The sequence below is a fragment of the Pelodiscus sinensis genome, chromosome 24, assembly GCF_049634645.1.
Source record: "Pelodiscus sinensis isolate JC-2024 chromosome 24, ASM4963464v1, whole genome shotgun sequence".
In the NCBI taxonomy this organism is placed as follows: domain Eukaryota; kingdom Metazoa; phylum Chordata; order Testudines; family Trionychidae; genus Pelodiscus; species Pelodiscus sinensis.
This window is the reverse complement of record NC_134734.1, coordinates 3,937,450-3,948,358: the sequence shown is the minus strand read 5'-3', so window position 1 is coordinate 3,948,358 and position 10,909 is coordinate 3,937,450. Positions and strand designations below refer to the sequence as shown.

At 53.6% G+C, this 10,909-nt stretch overlaps 1 protein-coding gene across 1 annotated transcript; it reads left to right on the top strand.

Moving 5' to 3' along the window:
* The first annotated feature begins 9,337 nt into the window (after positions 1–9,337).
* LOC102451689 (free fatty acid receptor 3-like) lies at positions 9,338–10,297 on the top strand. Its single transcript, XM_075908242.1, has one exon. It carries the CDS (start codon positions 9,338–9,340, stop codon positions 10,295–10,297), a length of 960 nt encoding a protein of 319 aa, XP_075764357.1.
* The last annotated feature ends 612 nt before the right edge of the window (positions 10,298–10,909 follow it).

The window sequence follows — 10,909 nt, the reverse complement described above, 5'->3', positions numbered from 1 at the left end:
CACTGAGGGTATGTCTACACTAGAAAGTTAGTTCGAACTAACGGACGTTAGTTCGAACTAACTTTCCTATGCGCTACACTAGCGCTCCGCTAGTTCGAATTTGAATCGAACTAGCGGAGCGCTTAGTTCGAACTAGGTAAACCTCATTTTACGAGGACTAACGCCTAGTTCGAACTAGCTAGTTCGAACTAAGGGCTGTGTAGCCCTTTAGTTCGAACTAGTGGGAGGCTAGCCCTCCCCAGGTTTCCCTGGTGGCCACTCTGGCCAACACCAGGGAAACTCTATGCCCCCCTCCCGGCCCCGGACCCCTTAAAGGGGCACGGGCTGGCTACGGTGCCCGTGCCAGGTGCAAGCCTGCCAGCACCCAGCTAGCAGACCCTGCACCTGGCACGGCACAGAGCCACCCACCCGATGCCCCCCAGCCCACCCCCTCTTGCCGGGACCAGGCTGGCGGCTCCCGGGAGCTTGCCCTGGACCGCAAGAGGCGGGCACCTTCCTGGGCTAGTGCGGACATCGTGGACCTCGTCCACGATCTCCGCACTAGGCACAGGAAAGTGGCCGGCTAGGGCAGGAGAGCTGCCAGCCTGGCCACCCAGGACCAGGTGTGCATGAAAATCAAGGGGGTCCACTGAGACCCCCGACACTGAGCCCTGAGCTTACAATGGCCGTACTGGGTCAGACCAAAGGTCCATCTAGCCCAGTAGCCTGTCTGCCGACAGCAGCCAACCCTAGGGACCCTGGAGGGGATGGACCAAAACAATGACCAAGCCATTTGTCTCGTGCCATCCCTCTCCAGCCTTCCACAAACTTTGGGCAGGGACACCACTCCTACCCTCTGGCTAATAGGACTCCATGGACCCAACCTCCATGACTTGATCTCACTTCCCTTTAAACTCTGTTCTAGTTCTAGCCTTCACAGCCTCCTGCAGCAAGGAGTTCCACAGGTTAACTATTTGCTTTGTCAAGAACAACTTTCTCTTACTAGTTTCAAGCCTGCTACCCATTCCTTTCCTTTGGTGTCCTCTAGTCCTTCTTTATGGGAACTCAGGAAGAACTTTTCTGAATGCACCCTCTCCACCCAACCCCTGCTTTTATAGACCTCTATCCTGTCCCCCCTCCGTCTCCTCTTTTCTAAGCTGAACAGTCCCAGTCTCTGTAGCCTCTCTTCATCTGGGACCTGTTCCCAACCCCTGATCATGTTAGTTGCCCTCCCCTCTCCCAGCCTTTCTCTTCCCCTCTCCCACCTCCTTTTCCCAGTCTCCCCCAGTTTTTTTCAATAAAGACAGAGTCAATGTTGGAAGAAACGTTATCTTTATTTTGTACATCAAGAAGAAGGGGGGCTAGGGAAGGGCAAGTGGAAGGAGGTGAGGGAGGAATGGGGTACGAGCCCCCGATGGGGAGGACTGGGCTGGCTCTGCGGGCTTCTGGGGGTGGAAGCTCTCCTGCAGCCCCCCAATTACTCCCTCTCCCCAGATGGCAGCCTGCGGCAAGTGCAGCCGGGCTGATGGCCGAGTGGTGTGATGTGCCCAGTGTGGGCACTCAGGGCACTCCAAGCCAGAACTTCTTTGCAAGTGGGGCACCCCTGAGAACTGTCTGTCCGGGGTGGGGGTCGGGACCCTTTAAGCGCAGCCCTCGGCTAGCCTGAGACAGTATCTCCATGCTCTAAGTCCTCCTTTTATGCCCTGCCGGCACTGCTTCCGGCCATCATTAAGCCCTGTTCAGAGTCCACTCAATGTGGACTTACTAGTTCGAACTAGCAAAACGCTAGTTCGAACTAGTTTTTAGTTCTAGATGCGTTAGTTCGAACTAGCTTAGTTCGAATTAACTAATTCGAACTAAGTTAGTTCGAACTAGCGCTGTAGTGTAGACGTACCCTGACAGAGCAGGGTCAAGATTTTTTGCCAAGGTGTCCTCACAGGTCTCTGGCTCTGTCGATGATGATCCAGAAGACTGCTTGCAGGCGTGCTCGGTGGTATGTGCCGTGTCTGCACCGCAGACCCCGAGAGAGCCCCCAAAGACCACAAGCCACATAAGGATCGAAGGTGTATTGTTAAGGGAAGTACATAGCTGCCAGTAGACTCTACCGAACCACTACACATTCGTAATAATGGCATGGCACAATCAATGGGAAATTTCCACTGCCCCCTAGATCATCCAAAGACTGCCCCCCCCAAGACACCACCTTGTATACAGGTTCAAACAAGTTACGCAGCACTCCCGACGTATCACGTTGCCACCCTCCGACGCTATTAGAGACCACCCATCACCCTGCACCTTGGGTTTGATTGGATCATCTCAGTCAATCACATTTTACACCTTCTCCTGAACCTGGGCCGGTATCTGTGAGGAGTGGGTACCAAGGTCTTCTTTTAATGAGCTGTTGGTACCACGTGCTTTGCACTTATGACCAGTACCAATGACTGTTCTACACCAGGGCCTATTACCAGTTAGTGTTTTGCACCCTCAGCCCTGTTCATGCCAAGTTCTGTGAACTGGGGCCTGCTTCTTGCTCATAGCTTAGCTTTGCTTTATGTTAGCCAGGATTTGTCTATTGTTAGCTAGGCCTCAGGCCTCAGACCAGGCCTGTGCTACATGGGCTTTTGTTTTAGGCCCTCATACAGGCTGGAAAGGAGGGCAGGGATTCCAGTTGGGGCGTGACAGTAGGGTGCAGATTTCATGGGGATCATTACGTACCCCATAGGTCAGATCCCACAATGAGAGTGCATCTACACAGCCGTGTTATTTTGGAATAACGGCTGTTATTCCGAAATAACCATGCAGGCATCTACACAGCAATTCCATTCTTTCGAAATAAATTCAAAATAACGGGCAGCTTATTCTGACTTCCGTAAATCTCATTCCACGAGGAATGATGCCTTTTATGAAATAGTTATTTTGGAATAGCGGTTGTGTGGACGTTCCACTGTGGCTACTTCGAAATAGCTCCTCCCCAGGGCCATTCAAAGTAATTACTTCCCAGGGTCTTCTGGGGCTCTAAATCGAGGTAACACAATAGGGAAGTCTGCCTTAGCCTCATTTTGAGGCTTCCCTGTAGTGTAGATGTGCTATTTTGAAATATACTATTTTGGAGCGTATTTCAAAATAAGCATGCAGTGTAGACGTACCCTGAGAGAACTGGATATAGGGGATGACCCAGACTCCCTCGCCCCATGATCCGCTGAAAGGGCGAAATAAACTGTATGGCTAACCCTACTACTGGGGAATAGACTAAACTCCAGCCTGTAGGTCTGCACTGGGTGAGTTCTATGCTGCACAGTTGTTCCCCAGGTGCTCCACCCCAGCAGTGGCTACATTTTAGCACTGAGGTTATGATTTCTTGGTTGTAAGGCCCTAGAGCTGTGATTCCCAAACTTTTTGGCATCATGCCCCCCTTTTTGATATTTGAGAAACCTTTATCCCCCCCAAAAATCAGCAAAACTTGAGCAAAAAAAAAAAAAAAAAAAAGAGGAACTGAACGGGGCTGAAAAACAGTTGCAGCCCCTTTAATTCATAGGACCAGTGTAAAAAAAAAAAAGGGGGGGGGAGGAAGTTGTTGACCAAAAAAAAAAAAAAGGTTGCCCTTTTAAGAGACGATCAGGCATTGCCCTCTTAAGGCGGTCCTTTTAAGGCCCCCCCATTCCCTCCCCCTTCCCGCCCCAGCCAGCCTGAGCTGCATTGTGTTCTGGTGGATGCCGGAGCCAGGAAAAACAGAAAATAACGGACATTTCAGATGTCCGGTATTTTCTGAATTTTTTTACCAGATGGACCGGGCTCTTTCTTGGGAGGGGGTTGACCAAGGGAGGGAGGGGACTGGGTTGCCTCACGCCTCCCCTGGAATGTCTTCATACACCCCCAGGGGGGGCGCGCTCCGCAGTTTGGGAACCTATGCCCTAAAGAAATGTCCGAGGTCACCACGGTGTCTGCGTAACTTGAATGTAGAAATATTCCAAAGCACAATGCAAGGGCACTCGTAAACCTCTGGGTGAGGAAATTGCAGCTTCAGAGCTGGATGGTTTGTGTAAACTCCTGCAAGCCCCTAGGACAGAATAATGCAGAGAATTACCCAGGGTTAATCAATGAATTGGTACAAATAGATGCAATGGGGCCAGACCCCCAGCTGGGGTCTCACCGCTTCACCCTACTGCTGACTCTTCTGCCCATGGGCCGTCCATTACCTCCCACTGACTGACTGAATAAATAGCATTTTCCCAGCTCCAATGGGGTCGTTAATTATTAATATCGTTACTGTAGGTATCATTGGACTGAGGTCAGATCCCCACTGAAATGAATGCTCTGCACTTATGGCATAATGGGGCTGGGAACCGGGATGCCTGGGTTCTATCCCAGCCCTGGGATGACAGTGGGGTCTAGTGGTTACCCTAGTGGGGTCTAGGGCTGGGACGCAGGACGTAGGTTCTATTCCCAGCTGCTTGTGGGACCCTGGGCGAGTCCCTGCTTCTCTCCGAGCCTCAGTTTCCTTCTATCTAAATGGGGAGAACGGGAGGTGCATTTGATGCAGCTTCTCCTATGCAGGTTCCAATGGGCCCATTTGGTCTCGGAGCCCCAAGCCCAGTCTGGCTGCTCCCTCGGCCTGGCTTTGGCGCTACCCAGGCAGGTAAGAATCAATGACCAGGCACTCTTGGGTCTGCCCTGTGCCAGTCTCCCCTCTGATTACGAGGTGGGTAGCAGGTGAGAGTGGTATTGCCCAGCCCTGTGGGCCGGGGCACTGACATTGCTGCTGTCGGAGCGGTGCTGCTGGACAGGAGGGGAAGGATTTGGACCAGTCCACACCCTCCTTCCCCCCATCCCTCCCTTTGGTTTCCTTGGGCTTGCAAAAGCAGAAATTGCTTGAAACCACCAAGCCTCCCTGCGGTTTGGAGCAAGATTGGACGTTTTCCAGGGCTTACCAGAAACTGCTGTGGGAGGGGGTGGTTGGGCACCTAGAAACTGTCCAGGGCACAGTTCCTAGGAACTCCTAGGAGGGGAAGCAGGGTGGAGTTCCTAGAAACTACTGGAGCCCTGAGCTTCTCCAAAATCACCAGAGAGACAAGTGGGTTTCCTCGAAACATCACGGCAGCTTGGAGCTCCCTAGAAAGGATGATGGGGGCTCGGGGCTCCCTTGAAACAATCAGAGGAACCGAGGCTCACCCAAAATGATCATGGGGGTTCGGGGTTCCCTCAGAATGGTCACAGTAGCCCAGGTCCCCCGCAAAACTTTCCAGGGTGACTTTGGGCTCCCTTGAAACTATCGCTTCTGGGCTCCAGGCCCCCTACCAACATCAGAGTTATCTCTAGGGTCTGTAGAAACTGTCAAGGAGCACAGGGCTCCCTGGACACTATTGTGGGTGGGCACAGGGCTCCTTGAAACTGTCACAGCTCCTCAGGGACCACCAGCTTCACCCTCTCAATGTCTCTCTGCCTGAGCTTTGTAGCCAGCTGCAGCTGACACGGGGTCAGAGTGTGGGGAGGAGGGAAGGAGGATGGATATCTGAGGAGAGGGACCTCTGCACTGAGGACCCTGGGGCCAATAACCCCGTCTCTGCCCTGGCTGCTCAGGTCTTGCCGAGAGACCCCACACGTCCAGTTCAGCCAAGGAGCGCCGAGGGCGGTTTGTCTGTGCAAGTCTCTGTGTCCCGGGACACTGGCAGGGGGGAGGGAGTGCTGGCCTCTAAGCCACCAGAGCAAAACTGGAGGGGAAAGACCCCGTGGGCCATTTTCTGCCCCTTCAAACCTGCCAGTCCCCAGCCCTGGGGCCAGACTGGAGCTGTCACCCACTAGAGGGGAAAGGTCCTGTGCCTTCCAGGTTGGGGAAGAGCTACTCATAGGGGCTCACTGGGTGTCCGTGCAGTGCCCGGCCGTCTGGTTTCGGGAATGCCCAGAGCCTAGCTCCCACAGTCAGTCCTGTACCCCTCAGGGTGGGGGAAGGGACACTAGTGGGCTGATCCGTGTCAGAACAGCTGAGGGTACAAGAGGTCATGCTCCAGTGAGAGGAAAAGGAACCAAGGAAAAGGCAGTCTGGCTTTGCTTCCTACAGCTCAAGGGAAGTGGTTTTAGTTAGAAGAGAGCAGTGCCAGGTGCCAGGACTTCTGGGTTCTCTCCTCAGATCTGGCAGGTGAGTGGGGTATAGTAATTAGAGCACGAAGCCTGGGATCTATTCCCCCGCTCTGAGGGAGGGGATGGAGTAGGGTCTAGTAGTTAGAGCAGGGGAGGCTAAGGGCCAGGTTCTATCAGTAGTGAGGAGAGGGTGTCCAGTGCTTGAACCTTGTTCGGGAGGGTGGGGAGTTTCCAGGCACAGATGTCAGTGAGGGCTACAGAGAGCTGGGTGTCCGGTCACCTCTTCCTGCTTCACACCTGGGTTTATTTTGGGCTGCAGAGCATCATTCCTATCAGCTGTGACATCGACCCTGCTCAGAAAGGCGACTAATTTAACCAGCCAGGGCCACAAAAGACAGCATCTGTGCACAGAGCACTGGTCCGGGAGAGAATCGGAGACTGAGATGGGGTAAGGGACTGCACTGAAGTTATCTACCTGTCTATCCATCCCCATATGCCCTGCTGAATCCATCTCCAGCCTCCTCAGCTCCCCCACTTCTGAGGGGCTGGGTCCTGGTAGGTTTTATAGATCAGGGAGAGACCAGTGAATGAAAAGCTCAGAGGTGAGATGGGTGGGGAATGGGGCCTGGGTCTTTCCCTCTGAAGGGGACACCAGCTCTGATCAGGATCAGGACCAGGGTCAGGGATGGTCTGGCTCCGTGCACCTTTTCTCTACGAGCCAGGGTTCTGTTCCTCATAACCCTGGGAGATCTCTGTGTTGTGGTTTCTCTGGGAACACAGGAGCTTGCATTTCTCAGTTCATGGGAGTGGCAATTGTTGTCCTTGTGGTCACAGAGTGGCATCTGCCTGCCCTTGTCCCTCTATCTGGATTCCACCACTAGGCCTCAGTGCCCCAGGGACAAGTCACTAGACACGAACAGAGAGCTGGGTGCCTCTGCCCGTTGTTCTTTGTTTCCAAGGGCCATTACCTGGAAACAAGTGCAGCTGCTCGTAGACCCTCCCGCTTTAACTACTAGACCTCACTTCCCTCACAGAGCTGGGAATAGCAGGTAACTAGAGCCCCCTAGAAGTGAGACACGTGAGGGGGAACTCTTGGTGCTCCTGGAACTCCGTGGTGAGGAGAGGCGCTAGGCTGGGTGGATTTATAGTGGCTCTTGCAGAACACAAAGGCTACGTCTACACTGCAGGCTTTTTGCGCAAGAACAGCTGTTCTTGTACAAAAACTTGCTGGGTGTCTACACTGCGCACACGTTCTTGCACAAATAAATTTACAGTACAGCATCAGAAAACAGAGCTTCTTTTGGAAGAGTTATTCCTCTCCCCACGAGGAATAAACCCTCTTGTGCAAGAGCTCTTACACAAGAAGTCAGTGTAGACAGACAACATGATTTTCTTGCGCAAGAGAGCCCTATGGCTAAAATGGCCATGAGAGCTTTCTTGCGCAAGAGAGCATCCACACTGCCATGGATGCTCCTGCACAAAAGCACACCTCTTGCACAAAAGTACATGGCAGTGCGGACGTGCTCTTGCGGAAGACTATTTGCACAAGAACTCTTGCGCAAAACAGTTCTTGCGCAAGAAGCCTGCAGTGTAGACGTAGCCTAACAGTTCTGGGGAACACTTCAGGGGGTAGCCGAATTAGTCTGTACAGGATAAACTTAAAAAACATCAAATGGTCTGGTAGCACTTTAAAGACTCACAAAACATGTCGATGGGATCATGAGCTTTTGTGGGCACAGCCCACAGTTTTGCTCTAGGTTGGGAACTACATAAACACTGTTGAGTGCTGGAGCGGAGCTGGAAGGTGGGGTCACGATGGATTGAGGCGCCGTGGGGTGCTGGGCCCAGGGGCCGGCTGCCTCAGCTAAAGAGTGATCCATGACCAGTGGCCAGACTCCGGCAGGGGCTCCTGGCTCAGACCTGCTCAGTGTGGAACTAGATGACCATAACAGTCCCTTGGAATCTGTGGGTCCCCTCCCCCACATGCGATAAAAATCTGAGGGGGGAGCAAAAGTGTTTTATTTCCCCACTTTCACTCACTGTTTTAATTTTCACACCCTCTTTTTTTGGGGGGGGGAAGGGGAAGTGAGAATAAAAAGCTGAGGAGGAAGCTGAGACAAAATGTGGAGGTGCTTTGGATTTCTTAACCCCTCCCCCCCAATTCTTGGAAAAACTTTCAAAACAGAGAACAAAGTTTTGAGGGCTGGGGGAGGGCGGAGGGGTCAGTGCTTTTGAAAATTTCCTACCACGTGGAATTATTAGTAATATTCTTATCTGTCCTGTGGTAGGTTCAAGGGGTCCCCAGGCTGGCCCAGTCCCTTGGGCTAGGCGCTGTTTGTTACTAGTTCCATTCATTGGGTGCATTATGGGGGTGCCCAGGAGCCCTAATTTTGGACCCAGACCCCATTGGGTCAGGTGCTGCATGCTCTTAGTGCTGTGCATTATGGGAGCACCCTGGCACCCCAGCCCTGGCCCAGGGCCCCTTGTGCTAGGCTCTGTACCCCATTATTGCTATATACTGGGTGTGTCACGCTATCACCCAGAGCCCCTGTTCTGACCCAGGACTCCAGGGTGCCAGGCGCTGTACGTTATTAGTGCTACGTAAAGGTGTTACAGTCTCACCCAGCTGCCCCCAGGCCCCGCTGTGCAAAGAGCTGCACAGACAAAGGGCTGCCCCGGTCACACGGAGTTTGTCTACAGACTGATCTTGAAGGAGACTCATTAACGCCCCCGTCTCTCTCTTTACAGTGAATGACCCTGGCTGGGACCCCGTCTCTAGCTCCACCCCAAGGCTTAGTAGATTCCTGGTGGTGAGCTACTGGCAGCCTGGCCCCCCGTCCAGCCAACGGCCTAGTGTGTGCCCTGTTGCTATTGGCAACCAGCCCTACCTCCATCTCTGTCCCTAGTGTGTGCCCTGTTGCTATTGGCAACCAACCCTACCTCCATCCCTGTCCCAAGCACTAGTGTGGGCCTGATTGCTATTAGCAACCCAGCCCTACCTCCATCTATCCTGGCCCCAAGGCCTAGTGTGTGTCCCGTTGCTATTAGCAACCCCGTCGTACCTCCATCCATCCAAGGTCTGGTGGCTCCCCCCACCCCACTTCTATCCCTATCTCAAGCCCTAGCGTGTGCCCTGTTGCTATTGGCAACCCAACCCTACCTCCATCCCTGTCCCAAGGCCTGGTGAGTCTCTGCTGCTATTGGGGACACCTTCTCACCTCCATCCCTAGCGGATCCTGTGTTGGTATTGGCAACCCAGCCCCTGCCGCCCCATATTCCTGCCATGTTTTTCAACAGTTCCAACCAGCTGTCCCTGGCTGTCTACACGGTGACCTTCGTGACAGGCCTGCCCCTCAACCTGTTGGCTTTCTGCGCCTTTGTGGTGAAGGCCCGCCGGCGCCTGCTGCCAGCCGACATCCTGCTCCTCAACTTGACGGTGTCCGACCTGGTGCTGCTGGCCTTCCTGCCTGTCCGCATTGCCGAGGCCTCCTGGGACATGAAGTGGAACATGCGAGAATTTCTCTGCCCTCTCTTCGGCCTCCTCTTCTTCAGTAGCATCTACCTCACCACCCTCTCGCTCACCAGCGTCAGTGTCGACCGTTACCTCAGTGTAGCCTTCCCCATCCGCTACAAGGCAAGACGCCGGCCGGCCTACGCCATGGTAGCTGTGGTCTTGTTCTGGCTGGCTGCCTTCTCCCACTGCAGCATTGTCTATGTGGTCCAGTACCAGGGCAGGGACAATGACACAGCAAGCCAGCTCACCCAATGCTATACCACATTCAACAACCAGCAGTTGACCCTCCTGCTGCCCTTCCGCCTGGAAATGTTCCTGATCCTCTTCTGTCTCCCACTGGGCATCACCACCTTCTGCTATGTCAGATTCATCTCCATCATCCGCTCCCTGCCCCTGGTGAGCCCCGGGAGGAAGCGCCGAGCCATTGGGCTGGTGGCAGCCACGTTTCTCATTTTCGTGGTCTGCTTCGCCCCCTTCAACATCTCCCATGTGGTGGGATACGTGGAAAAGAAGAGCCCAGAGTGGAGAACCTACGCTGTGCTCCTCAGCACCTTCAATGCCAGCTTAGATCCCATCATCTTTTACTTCTCCTCCTCGTCTTTCCAGAAGATCTGCTGGGAGTGCCTGCAGGCAGTTTGGGAAAAACTGCAGCTCGGCTGGCTCTGCCCTAGAGTCTGGCTGGAGTCCCCAGAGAATGTGGTCACAGAGGATTCACAGATGGTACAGTGAGATGGACAGGGTGGGGAGCCCAGTTCCATCTCCACCAGGTCTGGGATGTGTTGAGGTTCCTGCCTGCCATGAACTGAAGGCGGTGAGGGAATATTCCCAAATTAGGGCTTCTTTGTGCTTGCAAGTTGTTTCGGATTCTGTTTGCCCTTTAATCAGGTGTAATTTCCGAAAGCTACATGTACACAATAACTTGCACAAGCTGCTTCCCTTTTGAGTCACTGTTCCCACACGGCCCCGCACTCTTACTAAATAACCATGCAATCTTCTAGGAAAATATCCTGTACTGCAGCATCCCAGCGCTCGCCTCTACGCCTCCTGGGATTTCACATATTGTGAGATGTCCCTGCAATTCCGGCAAGCCAGTGCCAGTAACACAAATGGGCAGATGCGCGCCTCTTTGCTGTACCCTAGCCACATGGTGTTGGAAATGGCCAAAGTGCTCTGGACAAAGGAGGAGATCAAGCAACAGGTTGTGTGCATGGACTCTTCAGGGCCCGTGGTGGAGCACCAGCTCTGGGCACCTAGGGCCAAGAGATGGGATGGGTCCAACCATCCAGGATGGCAGCACTTCAGGACAATTGGCCAGGCCCCTGGAGATCCATGCAGAGCTCA